At 56.8% G+C, this 25,621-nt stretch overlaps 2 protein-coding genes across 5 annotated transcripts in view; one reads left to right on the forward strand and one right to left on the reverse strand.

Annotated features, from left to right (window-relative positions):
- Positions 1–21,922, forward strand: part of ZMAT5 (zinc finger matrin-type 5) — a 28,203-nt gene extending 6,281 nt beyond the window's left edge. The window contains exons 2-7 of one of the 4 annotated variants that reach the window (XM_031034855.2): positions 7,047–7,203; positions 11,834–11,896; positions 13,274–13,354; positions 15,781–15,892; positions 16,434–16,510; positions 21,507–21,922. In XM_031034855.2, the coding sequence (XP_030890715.1) occupies positions 7,077–7,203; positions 11,834–11,896; positions 13,274–13,354; positions 15,781–15,892; positions 16,434–16,510; positions 21,507–21,520 (474 nt within the window). In that variant the 5' untranslated portion in view covers positions 7,047–7,076 and the 3' untranslated portion in view covers positions 21,521–21,922. The other 3 variants (XM_081801852.1, XM_081801850.1, XM_031034853.2) reach the window with 3 other exon arrangements.
- Positions 21,923–22,143: 221 nt separating this feature from the next.
- The window catches only part of CABP7 (calcium binding protein 7), a 9,397-nt gene continuing 5,919 nt past the window's right edge, over positions 22,144–25,621 (reverse strand). The window contains exons 2-5 of the mRNA XM_081801849.1: positions 25,055–25,198; positions 24,080–24,192; positions 23,614–23,767; positions 22,144–23,384 (exon numbers count right to left, since the gene is read on the reverse strand). Coding sequence (XP_081657975.1) covers positions 23,257–23,384; positions 23,614–23,767; positions 24,080–24,192; positions 25,055–25,198 — 539 coding nt within the window. The 3' untranslated portion in view covers positions 22,144–23,256. The remainder of the gene's footprint in view (positions 23,385–23,613; positions 23,768–24,079; positions 24,193–25,054; positions 25,199–25,621) is intronic.

Consider the following 25,621-nt stretch of genomic DNA (forward strand, 5'->3'; position numbering starts at 1 on the left):
CGATCCCGGGACCCTGGGATCACGACCCAAGCCGAAGGCAGACGCTTAATGACTGAGCCACCCAGGCACCCCCAGAGGGTGAGTAGTTTGCTGAGAGTTTCACAACCTAGAAATGGCAGGGATGAGATTCAGACCTGAGTTGAATGATTAGAGTAAGGATTGGCTTGGGTAGTCTGTGTGACTTTGGGTAAGTTCTCACCCTCTCTGTTCTTCAGTCCCTCATCTACGTTAGACCAGCATTTCTCTGAGTGTGGTCTGTGGACTGTGCCTCATTTTCCTTAGATCCTGGCCCCGGCCCAGCCCTGCCAAGTTAGGAGTTGCTGTGGGCGGGGCCCCCCCACTGCCTTACAGTGCCAGGAGTATGATGATATATGTGCCTTACCCCAAGGGGGGGAACACATAAACAAGGTCAGGATGAGAGAGGTGTGCAGTCGCTACCAAGCACTCAGGTGTCTAAGGGAGACCCCTAACATAATGGGGCTCCTATCAGGGAAGACATCTGGATCTTCCTGGCACTTCTGTCGGAGTTGGGCTCTGAGTGCGTAGCCTGCAGGCCCCCCCCCCGCCCCCGAGGCAGTTCTGATGCCATCAACTCCAGACGGCAGGCATATGTGGCACTGGGACATTGCTGAGCTCCTAGTGGGTGTGCAATAAAGCCGTCCTCTGGCTGCCGTTTACTGTTTACCCGGGGTCTGGTGGTGCCATAATTAGAAGAAATGACAGGTGAGCTTGAGGGCAGCATGTGGTGAGCATGAGGTCTAGATAATTATTACGGTGCACATCCCAGCCCTTGGCCACGGCCGAGCTGTTGGCTTATTTTAGTCTTGTGCCAAAGAGCTCTGTACCTGAGACACACACGATGAAAGGAACCAAGACTGTCAATGAAGCACAAACATCTGCCCCACGACAGCGTCACAGCAGAACAGTGCGACGGGAAGAGGAAGGGTTCAGGGCTCACCCAGACCCCGGGGGCGGTGCTGGCTCTCGGCGCCTTGGTGTCATGGTCAGGTCTCTCCAGGAGGGTGCGTGGGGGTCCTCCACGCCACGGGCCCACCAGCAGCACTCAGGCTGATGAGACATTACTATCATCAGTGTCTCTCTCAGTCTTGGCTTTGAGCAAATTAGGAGTATTTCTGAACCCATATCCTCATCTGTGAAACGGACACCTTGACACCTACTCAGAGGGTCTCTGTGAGGATTAAATAAGGGAATGGAAGCCAGGTGCCTAGCACGAAGGAATCCGATGCTATCTTCCCTTACCCCATCCCACCCCCATTCTCTATTCTTCCTCCTCCACCCCACAGTGTCTCAACTAGTAGGTAAGTTTTTCCTTGAGCCCGGAAGACTGAGGTCAGGTGCCACGGGATGGCTGGGTGTGGGTTAATCAGTAGAGCAGGGCTCTGCTGGAGACTGGAGTCCTGCGGGGAGCGCGGTGGTGGCAGCGAGAGACCCGTCTTTAGGGCCTTATGTGTCTTTCTTCTCTGTCCATCCTCGTCCTGGTCCCTAGATCCAAACTTGAGGAGCAGAGGGTCTGGGAGCTATAGGTGAGCAGAGGGCGAGAGGCCTCAGGTTCTGCGGCAGCTCCTTCCGTAGGCACCTGCGTGTGTGAGGCCCCGTTCCTGGTACTGGGGTGCAGCAGGACGGACAGAACTTTCCGCTCTCAGGGAGCCTGCATTCTACTGGGGAGGCAGACACACATGACAGTAAAGCAGCAGGTTGTAAGAGGGGCGGAAGTGCCTGTGGCTGCCACTCTTAAATCCAGTGGTCAGGGCAGGCTCACCGGGAGGGCGGGGGGTGAGCCGCCTGGATGGGCACAGTACCAGCAGTTACAGCCTCCATTCTCGGAGCTCTAACTATGTGGTAGGCATCCTAATATACTACTGCCTTAGTCAATCCACAGTAGCCGTGGGGGTCCCTAGTTTATAGCTAAGGACACACGCAGGAAGATGAACTAACTTTCTAGGGGTCACCTAGCTGATAAGTGGCAGAGCTGGGATTCAAACCCACACCTGTGTGACCCCAGAGGGCTGTCCCACTAGCCTCGCCTGCTGCCCTTTGGCCACAAGGAGCCCCCTTGTCACCTGGTGAAGCCCCAGGGAGCCAGCAGCTGCTGTTGCAAACGGGGACCTGGTCCCTGAGAGTGAGCGGGTGGCGCTGTCTGCGTTCCCAGCAAGGGAGTGGGGCTGGATGGTTTTGTATTGCAGATGGGGCCTTGTTCGCATGCTGCTGAGCACACCAGCCTCAGAGGGTGAGGATGAATCACGGGCCAGCTTAGTCAGCACCCCATGCTGGTGTCTGGGCGCCATCGGAGATGTCCAGCTGTCTCCACCCCCCCTTCCCTGACCTCCCACTCAGGGCTGCCAGGTGCCATGGTGCAGGCTGTGCCTTGTGCAAGGACACCTGACTGAGGGGTGAGTCGGAGTGAAATACGCTCTGCTTGCCAGATTGCCAAATATGCTCTGGCAGGGCACTGTATCTGTCCGGAGGATTCTGCACCCGCACCTTTTCCTAATGTGTGCTAAGGCCCTAGAGAGGGGGGCAGTTGGGTCAGGAGTGCTAAAAGTTCACAGCTGCCTGGGTGAGGTCACCTTGCTGAAGCCCAGCTCCTGCCCAGGACCTCTGCCTCCCTGGGGACAGGCCTGCTGGGCGGTGGGACGCCCAGGCTGCCCTGGAGCTCGTCTGCTCCCCTTGACACCATCCCCGGGCCATATGGGCTCTGCGGAGCTGCTGTTCAGGGCAGGCATCTGGGCCCACCGTAAAGGCTAAAGTTCCAGTCCCACTTCTGCCTTGTGCTGTGTACTTTGGGCAACCCACTTCCCCTCTCCTGGCCTCACCTTTCCTCATCTGTCATATGGACCAGCTGCCCCCAGTTGTCACTTGGACACTGACATCCTGTTCCTTGTTCTGAGCCTCAGTTTTCTGAAATATGGGCCTTTTGGAGATCAATAATAATGATGGTGATGCTGACTGTTGTTTCTTGAGGGGCTCATGGGGGCCAGGCTCTGCTGAGTTAAGTGTGTGTGTGGATGATCTGATTCTCAGAACAATCCCTGAGGTGGGCACTGTTACTGTCCCAGTTTTCATAGGAGGAAACTGAAGCCAGAAGTTAATTAACTGCCCACCATCACAGAATTAGAAAGCAGTGGCACCTGGATTTAAACCTGGCTGTCTGCAGAGGCCCTTAGAGATCACCTGGTCTAGCTGCCTGCCTCCCCCTTCACACGTGGGGAGACTGAGGCCTCAAGTGGGCAAGTGACGGATCCACAGCCTCGCCTAGCAGAGCTGGGACTAGAGTGTGGGGTGCATTGGCCCTCCCTGGACAGCTGAGCTCCGCCCCTGTGCCAGATGCAGGGTGGGCAGAGGAAGGAAGGCGTGGGTGGGCGCCTCTCCGCTGAGGCTGGTTTGTCCTCTGCGGTTTGTGCATGTGAGAGAGAAGAGGAAACACACACACACGGAGTCCACTGCTGAGGGGCTCATCATTTGACTTCATGGAGGCTTTCCCAGCAGATGCAAGTGCAGGCACCATAAGACCTGTTCTGCCTTCCCTGGAAGTGTGACCCAGGGCACCCCACAGCACCTCTCTGAGCCTCAGTCTTCTCCTTCGCAAATGGGATTATAATACATACCTCTTGGGTTTTAAACGGGCCACGTGGTCCCCAGGGTGTAGTGAGTGATTAAAAAGGAGAGCTGTCAGCAGTATGATTTGTTGTGAGGAGACTTTTCTAAGTGATTAGGAGTGTGGACTCTCTATAGAGCCACCGTGCCTGGATTCTGAACCCAGCTTGGCTGCTTTCCAGCACCATGACCTTGGCTAAGGCACTTTGCTTCTTGGCGCCTCAGTGCCCTCATCTGAAAAAGTGGAGTAGGTCCTACCTCACAGGTTGTCCTGAGGATTAAATGAGATGATGCATTATAAAGCTTTTAGCCTAGTGCCAGCACACAGTAGGTGCTCAGTAAATCAAACAGTAGGTAACATTTATTGAGCACTTGCTAAATGCTGGACATTATTAGTGTCATTTGTATTTCCATTACTCTTTCATTAGCAATTCATTTGGATTAGCAAACTTCTGTTCACTGCTCCTCAGGCAGTCAGCTAACCTGTCAGACCCACTGTCTCACCTTCCTGAACGGAAAGGCCTAGAGAGGTCCAAGGTCACACGGCCGGCTGCCCAGTGTCCTGTGTGGTGTTGTCCAGCTAAGCCTGCCGCAGAGCCACCGCTCCATCTCTGCCTCCCAGAGGGACACCCTCCCCTCCCCACGACGCTCCAGAGCCAGCAGCTCTTCAGAGCTTGAGGCTTCGTGAATGGCTTGGTTAAGCACTTGGCCGTTAAACGTTCATCTCTTACAATTTCAATCCAATTCCTATAAGTTTATTGGCAAGACGGGGTGTATTAGAGCTGCCAAATTTAATATATCAAGTCCATGTGTCTGGGATGCGGTTTCTCAGCAGTAATAGGAGAAGAGAGGTTTTATACGTTTTCATTTTGAATGACTGTCTGTTCCTGATCCCATTACTGCCCTTGACTTCGTGGCTGCTGTCTCTGTCTGCCACGGGAACAGCCTTCTCTATCGACCCACCTGGCTACCTGGACTGTCCAGGGGGCTTGTTTTTCTCTGTCTCTCTCCCCATTCTCTTCCCAAGATGCAGTCCCCCATCCGTCTGCCCTGTGGTCAGGTCCCGGCCGTATCTTTAATTTGCCAAGTCCTGGGAGTCGCGCTTTTGCTGCTAGCCTGGGTTGCTTAGGGAAGTCACTTTCCTTCCTCTTCTGGGCCCCAGGAACCTGCACTGGGAAATGAGGGATCAGACTATAGGACCCGAAGGGTGAGGGGCTAGTCTGGGCTCAGCCTTTGCAGATCCCACTTGACAGCCCAGAGTGGACCCATTCATCCTTTGGTCTTGTGTCAGCAAACTGGGGGATCCAAGGGCTGGCCCTGACACTCAGAATTACCCCCTGCCTGTGACTGGAGATCTCCTGGGTCAGGCGTGGCAGCTGTGGGTCACCATGGCTGAGGGGTCTTAAGGGTCTTAAGACCCTGAAACATTTTCATTTCCCTCTCTGATTGGTGGGGACCTGCCATCTAAGAGTTTAGCTAATCTCCTGGCAAAACTGTTTGCATTTCTGCCTGAGTTCTCAGGCTTCTGTAAGCTTTGAGCTGGCTCTGGAAGAGAGGACACCCAGCAGTGGGATTTTTAGGGCATCTGGGTTTTGTGTTCTGCTGTCCAGCTGTGTGACCTTGGGCAAATCACTTCCTTTCTCTGAACCTCAGTTGTCCCATAAGGAAAATGGGAATTAATCATTTACTCAACAAATATTGGTTGCCTACTCTGTACCGTGTGCCACTTGGAGTAGTGGGGCTTCAGCAGTAAACAAAACAAAAATATCCCTGCCCTCGTGGATTTATATTCCTGTTGGGACAAAAAGGTAATAAACGTAACAAGTACCTTATTATTTCAAAGGTAATAAAAATGAAGCAGGGAATGGGGGAAGCTAAGAAGAGTGTTCTGCAATTTTATTTTATTTTATTTATTTATTTTTTTTAAAGATTTATTTATTTATTTGAGAGAGCGAGAATGAGAGAGAGTACATGAGAGGGGGGAGGGTCAGAGGGAGAAGCAGGCTCCTCGCTGAGCAGGGAGCCCGATGTGGGACTCGATCCCGGGACTCCAGGACCATGACCTGAGCCGAAGGCAGTTGCTTAACCAACTGAGCCACCCAGGCGCCCCTGTTCTGCAATTTTAAATAAAGCTGTCACAGGAGATTACTGAGGAGATAGTATTGAGTGAAGATGAAGGAATCAAGTGAGCAGGGGTGGCAAGGAACAGCATCCAGGCAGAGGGGCCAGCAGGTGCAAATGCAAGAGGTGGTCAGGCGCCTGGCAGGTATGAGGAGCAAAGATGGGGCTGATATGGCCAGATGGGAGAGAAGGGGAGAGAGGAGGTCAGAGGTGGAGTGGGGCTGGGGGGAAGTGGGGACGTGGCCAGAGGGTGTAAGGTGGTGGCTCTCCAGCCTGGCTGCATAGGAGAATTTCCTGGGGAGATTTACAAAAATGCTGGTGCCTGGGTCTCACCCTTTGAAGTTCTGTGGTCCACCGGCCCTGGGGTGGAGGCTGGGCATCAGGATTGTTAAAAGATCCCCCTGGAATGAGACCTCTCAGGCCGTATTCATTGGCCCACGTAGTTCCTCCGGGCTGTTCTGGGGTTTAAATGAGGCGGGTGTAACCAGAGCCTTCCTTACACTGGCCACCAGGGAGTGTTCATTTGGGGTGCTGTGCTGCCTGATGTCATTTCGGAATGTAGGTGAGGTCTGGAGCTGAAGAACAAGAAAGAATTCTTGAGATGTCTTTGGTGCAAAAGAGGTGATCTTATTAAAGCATGGGGACAGGCCCCGTGGGCAGAAAGAGCTGCTGCACCGGGGTTGTGAGGAATGGCTGATTATATACCTGGGAGGTGGGGGACGTAGGAAAAAGGGAGGTGTCCTAAAGGACTTTCATATGCTAAAGAAGATACTGGAGGCCTGGCTATTGTCCAGCTAAGGTTGTTTTTCCCTCTAGTAAGGCATTAACGTTAAGATAGTTGGGAGTTTCCAGAAGGAATGTCATACTCTGCCTATCCCAAGTATTTGTCAATGGGCTGCACGTTATAAAGAAGTTTAATTTTATTTACATTCCCTTCTGCCTTTGTTTCTCACATCACTATGGAGGGGAGGATGATGTTCGGACTCCAGGAAATTGAGTCTATGGGTCTCTGAAATTTAGGCTACTGATAAGAATGTCTTTTCCTTGTACATCACTAAGATATTTGTACACTGAGGGAGACTCCTGTCCCGCAGGACTGTGATCTCTGTCAGTTAACCATTCGTTTCTCCCTTCCCTTAGTTTTAGGGCAGTCGGCAGTGCCCGAGGAACGTCACACAGGTCCCACCCGGGGGCTGCAGGGTGTCAGCTTGTGCTTGGTCCTCAGCTTGCCTCCTGTTCCCTCCATCACTGCGGGCTTCGGCGGGTGGTGCGTCCTGCCTACTCTTGACTGAGCACTTTGGGCTTCCCAGGCGGCGGCAGCAGCAACCGGCTAGACGGCCATGGGGAAGCACTACTTCTGTGACTACTGCAGCCGCTCCTTCCAGGACAACCTCCACAACCGCAAGAAGCACCTGAATGGGCTGCAGCACCTCAAGGCCAAGAAGGTCTGGTACGACATGTTTCGAGGTGCGTGCTGGCTGGCTGGGCAGCTGGGCCAATGGAGGCCAGCTTGCCCATCTTTCTTATTGGCAGACAAGGAAGTACCCATGGGCCAGCGACGGGCTTGGTCTGGGCTCTTGGAGGAGCCAAAGAGAGGAAGGCTGGGGCCACTGGGGCATCCCCAAGGGCAGATGGGCCATCCAAGGGGCAGGCTGGAACGTGAGCTCTGTCCCCCAGGAATCTTGACCGAGAGGAGGGCTCCATTCTGCCAGCCTCTGGGGATACTGTGGCCAGGAAGAAGGCTTTTCCAAGGAGATGATGTTTGAGCCAACAGTGGGAAAGACAGGGAGAAGCCAGCGGCAGCATTCTGGGCAGAGGGTATGCAGAAGCGGGCGGCCATGAACAAAGCATCAGGTGCCGTCGGAGCAGAGGAGAGAAGGCGTGGCTGGACCCAGCAGGAGAGGAGGGTGGGAGGGGCTGAAGGCCGTGGCAGGGCTGGGGCCAGATTGTGTAAGTCTGCGGAGGCCACAGTAAAGGGGGCAGTTTGTCCCCAGGGTGAGGGCCGAGGGCAGCCTTTGAAGGCAGTGGCCAAGAGCTACGTTTGACAGTGATGCTTGCCTGCTGCGTGAGTGTGGGGTGCAGTAAATGGCTGTTGAATGACTGGCGGGCCGGATGAATGATCGAGCTCCCAGACGGAGGGCTTTTCCAGGGGAAGGCTTCTCCGAGCAGGTGCCTCCGAAGCAAATGAGCTCTGGCCATAAGCACATAGCACCAAGCCTGGCACCTTCGAGGTGCTCACTACAGGGGAGCTGCTGCTGCTGTCCATCAGACGTGGACACTGAAGAACAGCGAGGGAGATGTTGGGGTGGCCAGCCAGGAGCCGATGAAATGGAGAGGGAGCTTGGCGGTGGGGTGGGGGGTGGGCCCGGAGCTTCCAGAATGAGCTGGGGCAGGGCCGATGCTTCATGAGTTGGGGAGCAGGATTCCCAGAGCAAAAGGAAGGAGCTGAGTCTCAGCAGCCAAGAAGGGAGGAGAAGGGGAGACAGAGTTCCCTGGTCTGAGAGTCAGAATTCACAAGAAGGGAATGGGCATTTATGGAGTGCCTGCTGCATGCGGGGAGCCTTTTGTGGTTTGTCATTTGCTTCATCAGCAATTCTCTAAGGCAGAGCTCCACCCTTCAGGTTAGGATCACCTAGAGACCTTGAAATAAAAAACGCTGGTCACTCGACCCCATCCCCAGAAGCAGGTTTGGGGTGGGGCCTTGACACAGTATTTTCAGAGCTCTCCCAGACTCATTTCTGAGGAGGAAGCTGAGGCTCAGAGGCTTGGGAGAGGGAGGGTGGCCAGGCTGCCCAGCAGGCCAGGCATGGCTGAGGTCGCAAGGGGCTGGGAGCGGGGACCGAGGGGTATTCAGTGGCAGAGAGCTCTCCTAGGTGCCACGGAGGCCTCTGACTCTGGTGTCAGGCAAAGGCTCCCTGCCCCCCAAATCCAGTGGGGACTGTGATCTGGCAGGAGCCAGGCCTCAAGATTACCTTGGTGTTTGCTCCCAGCCCAGAGTCTCATCTGAGAACAGGTGGGTCTTTGGGTCGAGGGCTGGTTGGCAGAGGCTATTGTATTACTTAAAGAAAGATGAAAGAGTGGGTACCATAAGGGAATGCAGTGGGGACCCTGCATTCCTAGTGTCCCCTCACATCCCCAGGCACATTCAGTCCTTAGAACAGCTCTGCAAGGGAGGGTGGGTGGGCGGGCATGCCCACTTAAAGGTGGTGACTTCCAAATCCAGAGTGGTAGATGATACTCACCCGGGGTCCACAGCTGGCCTATGAGCTCTTTCCACTTCAAGAGGCTTCCTCGGGGCTCCAGCTTACCTGAGCAAACTGCACAGCACAGACTTTGGGGAGGCATGTGGCACCCCAGCCTGGGCTAGGACTCAATAACCACTTTGCTCCCAGCTTCATGGCCTTAGACAAATCCCCTCACCCCCAGAGGGGCTGACCATGCTTCAGCCATGACTGGGACAAGTATGAGGTCTGGAGCTAGGCTGAGTGGCTGTCCGTCCCAAGGTGTCACTCACGAACAGTGTGGCCCTAATCCTGCCATGTGTAAAACAGCCATAACAACAATATCCACTTCCCACGGATGTGACAGGGCCTCAGTATTTTCATGATGACTGTGTGGCAGTAAGGGTTCACTCAGTAGGAACTATATGGGGCCACAAAAGGATTGGCTTCAGGCCCTTTATCTCAGTGAGCACTTAGCATGTCCTCGGCTCCCAGGCAGGCTCTGAAGACTTAGAGATGAATAAAACAGAGCCCCTCTCCTGGGCAACCTCACTCCCAGTTATAACAGTGTGTTCTTGGCCGAACCCCTGTCTTGTATAGGTCTCCGTGCCCTGCCCACCTCGCCCTCCAAGCTCCAACCACTCTGGCCATTACAGGTACTGTCCCCTCTGTGGGCACGCCTTTCCTGCTGTCCTCCATGCCCTCAGCCTAGCTCTTCCATCTCAGAATTCAACTCAGGCAAAGCGTCCTCAGGGTTGCCCTCCCCAATCCCTGGGCGAGGTCATTTGGCTGCATGCTAGCTGTTCCCCTGTTTATGTCCACATGGCTTAGTGTGACTGTTGGACTGGAAGGGAGAAGCAGGTCTGACTTACTCTCCACTAAATCCTCATCCTGGCATGGTGCCTGGCACACAGGACGTGCTCAGTAAATGTTTGTTAGATGAATATCTACATGAGCAAGCAAACAAACAGCAGGCACCAGGGCAGCTGTTAATTTTGCAAGATGAAGCAAGAAGGACCAATGGGGTCAGATCACAAGGAGCCTTGAATGCTGGGTGGAGGAGCATGCCTTCTTTGTGCAGGCCCTGGACTCGGGTTCTCAGTCCTGGGTGCCCTTCAGAGTCACTGAAGAGCCTTTAACAATTCTCATGCTCTCCCCCTCAGATGAATTAAAGCAGAACCTGAGAAGGATGGGACCAGGGATCCCTATATTTTAAAGGCTGCCTGGCGATTCTGCCATGTGGCTAGGGTTGAGAACCACCGGCCAGATGCTGGACAGCCTGGAACTCTTCTGCCACACTGAGTGCTCCAGCCAGGGCGCCTTGGCTAGGACTCAGGCTCAGACTCCCACCTAGTCTCAGCTGTCCTACCTCTGGGATGTGGAGGTGGGGCTTGGCAATGTTCACATGCCCCCACCAGCCCACCTTCCCTGGGAAGGTCTGTGGAACTGGCTGGACGGGCTGAGTCTGACAGGCCCAGTGCTGATGGATGGACACCCCCTACCCTGCCGGCCCCACCCACAATCCACCAGGTCACCCCCCCGGAGTGAGTCCTCTGATAACCAACTCCTGCCCACAGCTACCCACTCCCACCAGCTGCCTGGCCCTGGGGAAGGGAGGAAGGGAGAAGTTCCCATCAGAGCCGGCCACCGAGCTGGCCACCTACCCCGCCACCAGGAGATCCACAGCCACACGGGAAGGGGCAGGGGCTTTAGACTCACGAGGGTTCAAGCCTGGCACTGCCACTTCCTGACTATGTGCCCTTTCCCCTGTTTGAACTTCAGTTTTCCCCTCTGCAAAATGGGGATGTTAGCGCTGTGCGGTGGGCTTGTAAGGAGGACACAAAGTAAGAACTGCCACCGTTTGTTGAGCATCCACGACAGGGGTTCGGAGGAGCCCTGGCCTCACGTTAGTGTGATGCTAAAGCACTCCCAGCCCCACTTTCCTGGCAATTCTAATGTGCCCTCAGGGTTGGGGGTCACTGGGCACCTCTGCCAAGTGCTCTGCATCCATTACCTTATTCAGTTTGCACAGCAGCCCTATCAGAGGAGAATTTTCCTTCCATTTTACATATGGGGCAACAGAGACTTGGAGAGATGAAGCAGCTTGCCTGGGTCAAGTGTACCTGGACTTTGAAACCCGTGGTCTTTCCTCTACTCCAGCAGCCTCTAGAAAAGGCAGTGGACCAATGGGGAACGTGACCAGCCCAGGCCCCCAGGGCAACATCAGGGCCTCTGAGTCGGGGCACCTTCCTGTCTTATGGATTTTGGCTGATTGATTCCTTACCTACCAAGAAACACACAAACTTAAACCATAAGTATATGATGAAAATAAAGGTCGGAAAAATCAGAGGAAGCCAGGGTTAAGGTTTCTTTTCCGGAAAGATAGCTGGGAAGTCCTGCGGAGGCCGGTGGCTGGTAGGGGGAAGGAGGGAGCAGAGAGCACGTTGCAGCCTTGGCCGTGGAGCGACGCCCGAGCCCTGAGACTTACTGGTGGGCTTCCTGGGCACCAGGAGGGTTTTTTTAGCTTTCTATTTTGAAATAATTATAGATTCACAGAAGTTGCAAAGACAGTATGGAGAAGTCTACCATACCAGGATTTAAAAAAAAAAAAAAAAAACTGCCCAGGTGGTTCCATTGCATGGTCAGAGCCAAGAACCTCAAACCTAAAACTTAGTTCTTGCCTTTGGCTAGGTCCGGGTGGGGAGGAAAGGGTTGAGGTCACCTGAAGCTCAGATGCTGCTGCCGAGCGTCCCCACCTGTGGTCATCCCCTCCTACACTCCTCTGTGGATGGGAACTCTTTCCTTTCCTGATCTCGGGGATAGGAGGTGCCTGTATGCAGCCGAAGTCTGAACCCGGACCCTCGCTCTTCTTGCAGATGCAGCTGCCATCTTGCTAGATGAACAGAACAAGAGGCCGTGCAGGAAGTTTCTACTGACAGGTAATGTGTTCTACTGAGTTTAGTTCCCCCTAGGGACCAGCATGCCCCATCTGGCCTGCTCGGACCTCTGCAGAGCCTCTCCCCTACCCCAGCCACCATCTGAAGCCCACTTTGTGGTCTTGGTGCATCAGCCAAGTGGTCAGTTGGGGCCTTCCCAAGGGTTGTGCCTTGGGACTGACTTCCAGGGCCTGGTTCCTCAGCTCTCCCGACCTAGAATGTGATTTTATTGGCCCACCCAGAACAAGCCAGCACTAGGAGATTGCAAGTAAATCTAGGAGACACTGATGGGTGTGATCGACTGGCTGATTAGGTTAGCCTGGGAGCCCATCCCAGCAGGCAGGGCTGGAGACGGTAACAGGCTTGACGAGAAACTTCAGAATTAGAACCAAGGATGCTAAATGTTGATTTGACTACTCAGTACCCACGAAATAAAGGTGCATATAGGTTCCAACAGATAAAAACCTCAGTAAGTGAAAGAACTAAGAGCAGATGAAAATAAGGGTAGGAAAAATAAGACAAAGCCAGGAGAATGATTTGTTTCCTCCATGCTTGCTTTGAGTTCCTGTATACTCTCTAGGGATTTGGCCCTGAGCTTCCTAGTGGCCAAGGCAAAGAGGAGAACCATGGTGATTACCATGGTATGTAAGAGAGCTTGGCTCTTGGGGAGAGGTAGTGCTGTTGGCCTAAGGAAGCCAGATGAATGGCTACACTCCCCTCAGGAGACGGTGCTGCCCCTAGAATGGTCACCAGGCCTGCAGGTCAGGGGCTTCCCCAACAGACTTCACTTGGAGTGAAAACACCACTGGTAGGTTCTGCTGGCTTTGGATACCTTCAGTCTCCCGTTATTTTGAGACAAAGCTTGGTCTCCCCGGTTGAGATTCAGAAAGCTACCCCGGGCTTTGGTGCCTCCTTGAGGAAGCTACCATTGAAACCTTTCTGGGGAGCAGTCCAGTGGCTCATGCAAGCCGAATGGGCAGGTGGGCACCAGGCAGAGGCCACAGCCGGTGCAACGGCCTGGATTGGAGAGAGGAAGCATGACCCTTTCAGGGAGCCCCCTGTGGTTTGTTGAGGCTGGGGAACAGGGCCTGGGGCTAAGGGAGTGGTGACAGTAGACAAGCCTACAGAGACCTGTGCACCGCAATCATGGAAGGCTTCAGGATTTGCTTCCCAGGGTCGTGAACGGGGCAGAATGGACCAGACAGGTTGCTCTGGCTACTTGTGTGGGTGGGGCCAGAGAGATTCCAAGTTTTTCTTTGGGGGTGGGGTTGTTACTCTGTAGACTCTAAAGCCTTGCACCCCCATCAGGGTGCCCCTCAGCGCATGGTGGGAGCTCTTCCAAGCAGTGAGTAACTCTGTCTTCCCTGCCTTCTGTTGCAGGCCAGTGTGACTTCGGCTCCAACTGCAGATTTTCCCACATGTCAGAGAGAGACCTCCAGGAGCTAAGCATCCAGGTGGAGGGTGTGTTTTGGCGGGGACCCTGGGTTGGGGTGTGAAGCGGGCTGCTGGGGGGAATGCCAGATATGAGGACTGCAAAGCTGCCCTGTGCCTCCCCACCTCCTCCTCTTTTTTTTTTAATAGATTCTTTTTTTTTTTTTCAAAGATTTTATTTATTTGCCGTGGGGAGGGGGAGGGCAAGCATGAGCAGGGGGAGCGGCAGGCAGAGGGAGAAGCAGGTTCCCCGCTGAGGAAGGAGCCTGATGTGGGACTCTATGATCCCAGGACCCTGGGATCATGACCTGAGCCGAAGACAGATATTTAACCAACTGAGCCACCCGGGCGTCCCCCTCCTCCTCTTTTGTGGCCACCTTGTGGGGATAAGCTGAGGGCTGCCCCAGGTGATGGAGGTGTGTGTCAGGAATGCCTCCAGTCCACTGCAGGCATGAGTGGAGAAGGAACAGGGGAACCCCCATCTGTCCTCTCTGTGGGGTTTAAAGTGACATGTGGGGCTTTCCTGTCCAGGAGCCCTTAAGGGTGTGCCTCAGGCTCATCTGTGCCCTGCTGGGTGCTCATTCATGCATAGCCTTCCTCCTTCCCTCCATCAGGCAACATCTATCTCGAGCCCTTACTCGGCACCAGGCAGATCCCCTACTGCATTCTGGGGACAAAGGGATGAAGAGGACACCTTCCCTGCCCTCAGAACTCTCAGGCCTAGTAATTCCAAGGAAGAACCAGGTTAGCTCCCCCTGGAAACTGCCACGTCTGCTTGTGGGAAATTCACTTCCCATTTCTCCAGTTAGAGAACAAGGACATTTCCACTTCGATGGTCTTAGTCAATCTTCTCATGAAACCCCTCATGGAACAGCTGGAGAAACTCAAGCTAGCCTAGGGTGGAAGGGCCTCACAGGAACCCCCAGCAGGTGAGAGGCCGATTCTGGCCTCCCAGGGTGCTGCTGCCCACCTTCCCTCTGTCCGGGTGGCCTCAGGGCAGCCAGTGAGTGTCCGGGGCAGCGTGGCCTTTGCCCTCGTCCCCCAGTGGGCCTCACCCCCCTCCGACCCGTCATAGCCTTCGGGCCATGCCCTGCTCTGGCAGTCGATGGCCCTAGCACAGACACAGGGTTTCCAGGAGCTCTCCCAGGGCAGAAGTGAGGCCCCACAGGCCTCGCCAGCGAATCCTGGCAGTGGTGGCTTCTCCAGCCCTTCACTGGCCGGGGACTCTCGGGGAACAGCTGGTCCATGGCCGGGAGAGCCTAGGCCAGTTGGCCTGCAGCTGGAGACGGTGCCTGGTGGAGACAGGGATGGGAGAAGCCCGAGGGGGCTGGAAGCAGAGGTGTGCCGCCCCACCCCCGCCCCGGTGGCAGCTCTGATAGTCCTGGTTCTGCCACATCCCCTGTGACCTTGGCACATGGCAAAACCTCTTGGAGGCAGTGTCCTAATGCGTTGAACCTGACCACTTGTAAAGGTGAAGTGGGATGAAATGTATGCAGTGCTAAGCCCAAGCCCTGGCCCGCTTGTTGGTCCCCAGGTATGATTGTTTTCCTCTGGCCCCAGGCCCTATCCCAAGTCCTCCTGGAGACTCTGACCCATCTCACACCCAGCTGGTTTGAACTGTTGGCTCACTTTTAAGTGAGCAAAGGTTCTTACAGGACAACTTATGAAATGAAAAACCAGGATGGGGCGCCTGGGTGGCTCAGTTGGTTGGGTGTCTGCCTTCATCTCGGGTTGTGATCCCGGCTTCCTGGGATTCAGCCCCGCGTTGGTCTCTCTGCTCAGCAGGGAGCCTGCTTCTCCCTCTGCCTGCCGCTCCCCCTGCTTGTGCTCTCTCTCTCTCTGGCAAATAAATAAATAAAATTTAAAAAGGAAGGAAGGAAGGAAAGGGAAGGGAAGGGAAGGTGAAAGGGAAGGGAACAGAAAGGAAAGGAAAACCAGGAAGGCTGAGGCAGAAGGGTGGGAGGGAGGGAGGAAGGAAGGATGGAAGGGAGGGAGGGAGGGAGGGAGGGAAGCTGAGGGAGGGAGGGAAGCTGAGGGAGGGAAGGAAAGGAAAGCTGAGGCTCCTTCCCCTGCCCAGGGTCAGAGAGACCTGGCAAGTGGCCAAGTGAAGATCCAAACCCTGCTCTGCCCTGGTCTGCAGCCCACATTGCCTCTCTGCCCCCAGGTTTGGGCCCCTCCTGAGGACCAGGCTCTCTACATGCCTTATCCTGTGTCCAACTGCAAAAAGCTTGGGAGGCAGCCAGTGTTTTATCTCTACTTAATGAGGAAGCAGAGTGAGGCCCAGAGGGTCAGGCCTAGGAAGGTAGCAGCGTGGTAGCGACTGCCCTGAGGCTCTGCTCCTGGCCTCCCAGCTTGTGCCCTCATCCCCAGGAAGGTTCTGGCAGCTTTGTGGGAGGGTGGGGTCCGGGCAGGGGTGAATGTATCCCTCACTTGCCTCTGTTTCCCTGTCTCCACAGAGGAGAGGCGGGCCAGGGAGTGGCCACTAGATGTTGTCGAGCTCCCTGAGGGCCATCTGGAAGACTGGTTGGAAAAGAGAGCCAAGCGGCTGAGCTCAGCTCCAAGCAGCAGGTACAGGCCCCGTGGGTCCCCGTCTCTTGTGCCCTCTAGGAGAGTGCCCTAGCCAGCCTGCCCTCACCGGAAGCTGAGTAGTCTCCATGAACTGCCCCGGCGCAGGGACCTGACATGGACGCCCCCACAGAGCTCCTCGAGGGAGGAGCCACATTGGGACTCTTGGGTCCCCAGGCTCTGGCCAGAGGCTGAGGGGCACTCGTTTAAAAGTTCTTGTTCCTGAGCCTCATCCTCCTGCCTTAGTGGCTCCTCCCTTAATTGGCATCTGTGCTGGCTGAAGGGGAGGCAGGTGGCCAAGCCAACTCGACTGGACATCACCAAGTCCATTGCCAGAGGGAGAGGCCTGATTGTGGTTCCTGAGGCCCCAGTGCGCCAGTCACTGCACTGTCTCCTCTCGGGCCCTGACAGATAGGCACGGTTACCCCGACCCTGCAGAAGAGGGGGTAGGGCTCACAAAAGAGGGTGTGACTTGCCCAAGGGCACACGGCTAAGAGGCAGGGCTGGGATTGCTCAGAGATGTGACAAGCTCACTCCCCAGCAGGTCGGCCCAGCTGCTGCCGGGCCTGGCGCTCAAAATGCTCAGAAGTGGGTGGAGCACCCTGGGTCAGGGGCCCTCAGGTGTGTCCTGCATGCTGTCCCAGGGCTCCTGGGCTCGTCCGCCAGGTGTTGAAGGAGGGAGAGGGGCAGAAGGGGGCTACTGGATGTGCTTATGAGCATCCTGTGACTTTGTAAAGCTGCCTGCACTGGGCTGCCTTGCTTTGCCTGTCTTGCAATGGGGCTTCAGACCCGACTGTCTCTGTGGTGTGGTCTCATGCGACAACAAGCTGGCCTGGGCCGAGGGAGCCTGGTTGGACAGTTGAGGTTGAGGCCTTGCCTCTGAGCTCTGCCAGGAGGTGGGAGCTAAACTTCTTGCCTTCTCTGTGCCCCCTGAAGAGAGCTTTTTGTTAAACTATTTTAAAATTAACTTTTAGTTGTTGTTGGGTTTGTTTTGTTTTGTTTGAGATGGGGAGAGAGAGGGAGAGAGCATGAGTTGCAAGTATGGTGGGGTGGGACGGAGGGAGAGGGAGAGAGAATCTTAAGCAGGGTCCGCACCCACCACGGAGCCCAATGTGGGGCTCGATCTCACGACCCTGAGATCACGACCTGAGCCAAAATCAAGAGACAGACACTTAACCGACTGAGCTACCCAGGCACCTCAACTTTTAGTTGTTTTTTAGCTTTTTTAAAAGATCTGTGTTGTTTCTGTCCCCTCACCTTAAAACAATACAGTACAGACAGATGTTGGAGTTTGATGTCCATCCCTTCTGGTCCTGTCTGAGGTGGTTGTGATTTTGGCCAGGGGAGTGCCCCTTTGGGACTTGTCCCAGGATCCATGTCCCAGACCCCATCAGCTGGTGTGTCAGAGGGCTGGGGCTGGTTGGAGGCGCCCAGGGAGCTCTAGGGTCTTCCCCACTCTCCCACTGCTTGGACCTGGCGACCCATGGGTCTCGGCTGTGCTCCCCGCTCGCCTCCCTGCTCTGACTTGGTGGTTCCTCTGTTGGGAGTGAGCACCAAAAGCCTGGGCACCTCCTGAGCTTTTCACAAGGGCTCAGGAAGACCCAGTGCCTGGACTGGCTTGAGTGCAGGAGTGGCTAGAGACGGGTGACCAGAAGTCCCCACCTAGGGACAGATGTGTCCCAGTGCTATCCAGTGCAGGACGCTTGTGACCATGAGACTCAGAGGACTGGGGGATGAGGTGGAGAAACTGAGGCTGGATGACAGGCCCAGATCTCAGGTAGGCGGTGGTGAGCCCCTGGTAATCGGGTACTCGGGTGTGTTTGGTGCTGTGGTGCACGTGGCCCTTGGCCCTGGGCATTTAAGTGGTTGGTGCCCCGGTTTGTGGCTGAGGAATCTCAGCCCCTCCAGGAGATTGTGACTGTCCTGGTCACACACCTACTATCTTCAGCAGCCCTGAGCTGGCGCTCAAGAGAGAGCTTTTATGCCCCTGCTTGATCTAGTCCCTAGGCCACTCTGTCTCCAAGGGCCCCATCCAGCTGAAGGTCTGGAGTGGTGGAGGCAGCAGCAAGCTGCTGGGATGGGGTAGCTGTGTCGGGGCCACAGCCTGCAACTGGGGACCACCCGAGGCTGTGGGGAGTCTCAGCCCTGTCCTTGTGCTCCTCACCTCCTGGCCACCCAGGCTGACCCCTTCCGGCCGACCACTTGTCCTCTGCACCTGTGTACCTTTCCACCCACCTCCTGAGGGCTCAGAGCCAGAACGGATTGCTCCTGGGGCAGAGCAGGCCTGTCCAGCCTTGAGAAAAAGGCTGTTGGAAGGCAGGTGACCATTTATTATTACTTTCACCATCACTGCTTCGGTCTTCCTCAGCCCTCTCCTATAGGCCGGTCTCATGAAAAATAACCCCTTTATCCTGCAGCCCACGGCTGATGGGCTCTGCCCCTCCACCTGTGGCCTCACCCCTGCAGGGTCAGGGGAGGTGGATTCAAGCCCCCTGGCTGCTTTGTCCTGTTCCCTGAGTCTCTTACCCTGGAGGCAGCCCTGCAGAGACCGTTCCCTCTGTGCCCTTTACCCACCCGGTTTTCCCCACGGCCACAGCAGCCCCTCCTGGCCTCCCACTTCCCCTCTGCTCCTCCTGACCATCCCCCACAGAACAGCCCCAGCCAGCTCCTAAAATACTCCCTGGCCTTGGCCGGCCCCGACCCCTGCGTCAACCCTTCTGGGCTTCCTCTACCTCAGGGGCTCTGGGCCCTGCAACCCAGCTCGACGGACCCCAGGGAACTTCCCTGCCACCTCCCCAGCCCGTGTGGTCCCCCTTCTCACCTCTCCCATCTGGCCTCTGTCAGTCCCACTGGACACTGGCAGCTTCTTGGATGTGGTGGGCATTTCTGACTTCTGTGCACCACGAATACACTACTTTGTCCGCCTGGAACCGCCTCCCCACCTCTGCCAGGCAAAGGCAGACTCATTCTTCAAGCTTTAGCTCGGACGCCCCCCTCACGGCGCCGAGCTCACATTGTTGTCACTCGGGCTTGGCGCGGGCTCGGGCCATGTTGACTGCGTGGGAGCACTTGGGGGAGCAGGGTCCCTGGCCTGAAAGACTATTCCCTAGGTGTTGGTGCCGTGGACCCCTTGTGGGGACCAGTGTGATGGCTGCTCTTCTCTGGGTCTCTGTTTCCTCCCCTGAGGTACGGGGGGCAGATGGCTGCCCAGTCCACCTGGGGCCACCCAGACCCGAGGGCTCCAACCCCACGGGCTGAGCCACGCCTTCAAGGTGAACCAGGCCAACCCTCCTTATAAAAGGGGGAAATGAAGGCCCTGTGAGGCCCCAGCCTGGCACATTGTGCCATCCTCCTCGGCCAACTGACCCTGAGGGATCTGCCCAGAGCAGACAGGGCAAGAGCTCAGACACACAGACTAATCCCCCGGCAAGGCCAGTGCTTGTCCCTGTTTTCCGTTGTTGGCTCTTCAGATTGTGACTTTATCCCTCTTAATCTCCCCTTTTGCATCCCTCTCTGGACTGGCGCTACTGTTCCAGCCCAGGCGCTTCCCTGAGACTCTTTTCTTTGGATCAGAACCACGGCTGGGGAAATGCAAAAGAGAGCAGCTCCTGTCCTTGCACCGGGGGCAGGGGGCAGGGGGTGGGCAACAGGCCACAAGGGAGGCCATGGAGCGGTCTTGTGCATCTCAGTGTCCCTGTGTGCTCTGCGTAGGCGGGAGGGGTGTGCTTCATGAGCTCAGGGGCCTGGGGAATGTGTCCATGTCTGAGCCCATGGAGGGGGTACCCTTATCCTGGGGGGAGGCCTCAGCTGCCGAGGAATCTGCTCCATCTTCTAGAGAAGGGTCTGAGGCTCACGGGAAGCGTCTCACCAGGATCACACCCTCTCTCTGCAGAGAATTGCAGTCACCTTAACCCTGCAGGAAGCCCAGGGCTGGCTGGCAGCTGGGGCTCTCCCTTCCAGCAACTGCGGAGCCTCCCCCACTCCCACCCTTCTCTGCAGCTGGTGGAGTTGATGAAGTCTCCCCAGTGCCATAGATCACGTCGGGAGCTGCTTCGTGCGCTCTCCAGCAGACGGCAAACAGCGAGGCAGGGGGCTGCCCTGGCCTCTTGTAACAGGAGGCTGCCTGAAGCGCTCGAGTGGGCTGTCCCCAGCAGGTCAGGCCCCAGAGGAGCAGGCTGGGGGCGCGGCAGCGAGGCAAACTCCCGGGGCTCCTGACCCCAGCCACCACCTCCACTTCGGAGGCCTGAGGCCTCTCCAAACCTTTCAGAGGGCTCAGGACTTTCCCTCTCAGCAGAGGGTTGGCCACTGGATCCCAGGCTGCCTGGAGCTGCCAGGGTATCACCTCCACTAAAAGCTAGGCCTGTGGATTGGGGGCAATGTCTGGAGCCCACGTATACATTGCCTGTTAGCCCCTAATCCCCAGTCCCAGACTCTGTCACTTGGGCATATGACTGACTCTGTGCACCTCAGTTGCCTCATCTATAAATGGGGTTCATATGAAGATGCTTGAGGTTTCTCTAGACCTTGGTGCCTGGCCCAGAGCAGTGCCTAGTCAGTAAGAGTACTCAGTGTTGCTACTTGTCGCCAGCAGACATTCACTGAGTGGCCTCCCTGCGCCAGGCCTGGCTCTGGCTCCTGGGGGACAGATGGACATCACCCCTAACCCCTGGTCTCTTCCATGTGAGAGCTCCAGTCCCATAGGGGAGACGCGAGCTCTTGGGTGAGTTCAAAGTGCTTCATAGTCTGTGAGAGGCAGAGCAGCGGACTGAGTGGGGGTTAAGTCCAGAAGCATTGGAGTATGGAGCAGGTGGGGGGCAGGGGGCGGGGAGCTGCCTCTGCACCTCACTTGGCTCCCTGAGGACAGGGTGGCCCCTGGCTGGGCACCCAGGGTGGATGCTCCAAATAGGCCCTGGGTTCCCAGGTGGCAGCTCCAGGGGGGTTGGACCTCCAGGGGAAGGAGAGTGAGTAGCATGAGAAATGAGGCTTTTAAAAAAATTTTAGACAATATTTTTTTCTGATTTCCAAGGCTTGCGTGCCTGTAAAACTTTTCTTGAAAAGTATAAAGAAGTAAAAAAAAAATCACCCATAACTACACCACGCAGATAGAACCACTGTTAACATTTTGCTGTGTCTTCCAGGGTTTTTTTTTATGCATTTATATATGTTATATATCTTTAAACAAAAATAGTATCATGCTATATACATTATTTTATAAGCTGCTTTTTCTCTCTACTCACACAGTACATCATGACACCTTTCCTTATCAGTGCATACAAGTCTGCCTTCACTTTTATGCGGGCTGCATAGCATTCTCTGCTGTGGACGTGCATATGTATTTAATCAGTCCCCCACAGGTGGGCACAGGTTATTTCTGCTTCTTGTAGCTCAGTCTCTGCCCACAGCCCTGCTGTTTCACTTGGGCTCCTTCCTAGAGGTGAGGTTGCTGGCTCAAAGGGTCTGCATGTTTTTGAGGCTCTGCCTTCCAGAAAGGTCATGCGAGCAGCTGACCTTTCCCGTAGCTGGGGCGGTGGGGAGAGGGGGAGCTGGGGGGGAGGTGCCCCAGCCTGGGCCTGTGCTGGGCCCCATTCTAATTCTCTGACTTTCTCCTTCTCGCTAGGGCCGAACCCATGAGAACCACCATCTTCCAGTACCCCATAGGCTGGCCACCAGTCCAGGAGCTGCCTCCATCCCTGCGGGCACCCCCACCCGGGGGGTGGCCCCTGCAGCCCAGCGTCCAGTGGGGCTGAGCCCCTCATCCCCACCTGACCCCCATCTGGTCAGCCTTCGTGTCAGTCACAGTAAAGATGCGGGCTCCTACTGGGGACGCCGAGGCCCCCGCCTGCTGCCTCCTGGAGAGCTTCTGAAGCCATCGGCTCAGCCTGGCTGGACGGAGGCGCCAGAACCGCCCTACCAGGTGCAGCCCTGATCCTAGCTCTACTCCAGGCAGCTCCACCCTCCCGCCCTCAGGGGACATCCTGAGAAGATGGGTGAGAAAACTGCCTTCTGGATGTTTATAAAGAAAGTCTGTCACCACAGTGGTCTGGCTTCCTCCTTGGCCGGCGCCCTCAGCTCCGCGCCTCGGCCCCTGGGCAGAGGACGGGCGGGAGGGACTGGCGTTGAGACGAGGTCGTCTGCTGGGTGAGGAGTGCTGTTGCCCTTCTCCCGGGAGGGCCGGCAGAGGCTCGGCACGGCTGGGCAGAGGGTGCGCCAGTGTGGCTGGGACGGCCACCCAGGTGAAAGGGGGCTCCAGATCTGGGAGAGGAGCTCGAGGACTCAGTCTGCTGTCCCAGTCCCCACATCTGCCCGTGCCGAGCTGCCCCCCGAACGAGAGATGGCACAGCCGGGGCACAGTGGCAGCTGTGTCTCTGGCCTGGACAGTGTAGAGAGGTTGGGGGCCCCGGGAAGACAGGCCCTGGACTTGGGGGAGTGGCCTGGCTGAGCTTCCGGGCACCGGCAGTGCTGGGCTACACCAGCCCCTTAGCCCAGCATGACACAGGGCCCCTCCCGAGGCTTCTGCCCGGGAGGAGCCCCCCGGGCTGGTGGGGAGATCACACAGGCTGCTCAGGCGATGTGGAGCCTCCAGGCCCCTGGTCTGCTTCCCTCCTCACTGCACTCCAGTTCTAGATTCTGTGCTGGGTGGTGGGCAATGTGGTCCTCAGACTGGGGAGCTCAAAGGGCACAGAGACTGCAGGGCCACCTCAGATTCCCCATCTGCTGTGAGCTTTTGCCCTTCCTAAAAATCCCTGTTGAAGGGGGTACTGAATCCGGGGGCCCTCTGAGCCTCAGGCTCCTCATCCGTGAAATGGGCAAATTCTCTGGCCCCAGTGGGTGCATGGAGGAAGGCTGGGCTTGAGTCTAAGGATGGTCAGAGAAAGGGACCCCACAGAAGGCCAGGGGCCTCCTCAGGCTTGGCCAGCAAATAGCGCCCAGGAGACCCTAGCCTCACCCCCTCTCCAGGAGGAAGCCTCCTGCCTGCATCTGCACCCTGCACACGGCCCTGGGCAAATCTCAGAGACCAGGGTCAGGTTGGCTGTGTGGCCCTGGGCACAGGGTGCCTCCTTCCTGCCTAAGTGACCACATCAGCTACTGGACCCTGTACAAATGGCCTCCTAAATTTCCCAGGGGCCCCTGGACGGTGGGAGGGAAGAGTTAGTGCTACGTACAGGCCAGGGTGGGCAGGGTGCAGGCGGGGCCGGGGGCTGTCCTCAGAGCCCCCGCCAGGCCCTCCGCAGCTGGGCCTCGGCTCCATGCAAGGGCCCGCGGGGGCAGGTGGGGTGGGGTTGCCAGATGTCCCGGCCCCAAAGGACACGCGGCGGTGGCCCCGGGAGCCGAGCGCGGGAGAGGACTGCGGGCGGCGGGGGGCGCGCCTACTTCATGCCGCTGCGCAGCACCTGGTTGGCTGCGATGAGCATGACGCTGATGATGAAGGCGATGGCGAAGGCGCAGATCAGGCTCTTGCGCACGCACGTCTGGCGGATCTGCTGGTTGGAGCAGGCTGTGGCCGCCCGCCAGGGAGCACCAGAGAGAGACAGACGGGGACAGCGAAGCATGGAATCAAGAGCCGCCTGCACTTCCGCACGTGGGCTCGTCCCACGGGACACGCGGGGACACGAGGCGTGGGGCGGGCAAGGAGGCCCCCGGCCATCCCCTGCAGACCCCGGTTCCTCCTCCCCCTGCCCCAGCCGTTGGCCTGCCCGTGGGGGGAGTGGGGGCTGGTCACTCACTCTCCACGTCCACGGGGCACTCCTCGGCGGTGCCCAGGTGGCTTTCCTCCTCCGTCATGATGATATTCTCGATGTCCTTCATGGACAGGTGCTCACAGAAGGTGTCGTACAGCAGCCGCTTCAGCTCGTCCACGGTCAGCTTCTGCATGTCGCACTTGGGGAGGGGAGGAGACGTGGTGCTCTGGCCACTGCCACCCCCACGGCTACCACCCAGCACCCCGCAGCCGCACGGGCCCAGGGACACGCCTACAGATTCTGGGGGACTGGAAACCACTGGCTCCATTCCTTGAGTCCTTGACCACACCAGCCTCCCCCAGGGGGCCCCTGGCCCTCTGGGAGATAAGACATCCAGGGGACAGACACCTGGGATAGTCATCCCCCTTTACAGTGTGGCCCTGGCCATTCACTGGCCCCATGCAGCCCTCCACAGGGGCACAACCCTAAATCCCAACCTGTCAGTGCATACCTTCCAGAAGACGGTGTCAAAGTCAGTGCCGTGGAACTTCTCTGGGATCCCTGAGGTGGAAAGCTTGGGTCCCAGGAGGGTCACAAACTCCTCAAAGTCCACTTGGCCATCGCCTAGGGTAGGCACAGTTCCAATCATGGGCCAGCCTACAACTGGGCTGGGTCCCCCGCCACCTTGGGCCACTGTGGTACCTTGGGCGGGTCCCACCTTCTCTGAGCCTTGAGTTAGGTTCAGGGACTAACACCACCAAATATAATGAGGCCCCACCTGGCAAAGTGGAGATGGAGTGCAGCAGGTGGGCCCGAGCACGTGGGAGAGCCTCACATTTTACTCAGAAACGTGGCTTCCCAGCAGGTGTGGGGCCCGACACCCTCACCACCCAGGAACTGAAGCTCGGGGCACAGTCTGCCCAAACGGCTACCTGCTCTCTGGGTGGGGAGGAGGCAGGGTTGGAGGCCCCGGGGTGGGGGGTGGGGGGGTGGGAAGAGGGGACTGACTGGACATTACTGGTCTTTTTTACTAGGTTTTCCTTAATAAATCGCCAGGTGGCAAATACGACTAAATGATTTTTTTATTTGGGGGTGAGGGGACCTGGGGTATTTAGTACATCCTTCCTACTTTTCTGTGCTTTAAAAATTGCTCGGGAGGCGCCTGGCTGGCTCAGTCGGTAGAACATGCAACTCCTGATCTTGAGGTTGTAAGTTTGAGCTCCACGTTGGGGGAAGAGATGACTTAAAAATAAAATCTTTAAAAAAAATATTGCTCAGAATGATGCAGAGGGAGAGAGGCAGATCCTCTAACCTCCGTGTGTGGGTGTGGCTGGGGCCGTCACACTCTGGCCTCTATTCTCCAGGCTGGGAAATGGGGCCAGACCCGACTGCCTACTGCCATGGATTTGGGGGTGCCTGGAGGGTGGGCTCAGCCTCAGAGGCCCAGGTGAGGGGTAAGGAAACTGAGGCAGGGGTTGGTGCTCACCATCCATGTCCAGCCGCTGGATGATAACTTCTAGCTCCACCTCATTGGGCATGTAGCCCAGGGAGCGCATGGCCGCGCCCAGCTCCTGCTTGGAAATGAAGCCATTGCCATCGCGGTCAAAGACTTTGAAGGCCTCACGGATCTCTGTGGGCAGGGGGAGCAGAGCAGGTTGGGACCTCGCCTCTGTGCCCCGCAGCCCCCTCCCTAGGCTCCCAGGTTTCCCAAACCCGCAGCTTGAGCCTGGCATTGAGAATCCACTATGGAGCCTGCAGGTCTGGTCAGAGACACGTGGCAGGTGGCCCAAGTGTCCACCCTAGCGCTGCCTTCCAGGAGCTCAGGGCCGGCCAAGCCAGGCAGCAAAGGTACGCCCACGCCCGAAGCACGGCCCAGATCACCCTCGGGGGTCTCCTTCTCCGAGCCAGGCTCCCACAGCCTCTCAGGGCGTGCTTACGACGACCCCGTGTGGTGGCTAAGCGTGAGTCCCACTGTGCCGGCTCCCGGGGCCTGGCAGGGGTGGCCTCTGAACTGCCGAAGGCTTCCCTGTCCACCCCTCACTCCTGCCATCCC

Source organism: Leptonychotes weddellii, chromosome 13 (genome assembly GCF_054177405.1).
Source record: "Leptonychotes weddellii isolate Sample4059 chromosome 13, ASM5417740v2, whole genome shotgun sequence".
In the NCBI taxonomy this organism is placed as follows: domain Eukaryota; kingdom Metazoa; phylum Chordata; class Mammalia; order Carnivora; family Phocidae; genus Leptonychotes; species Leptonychotes weddellii.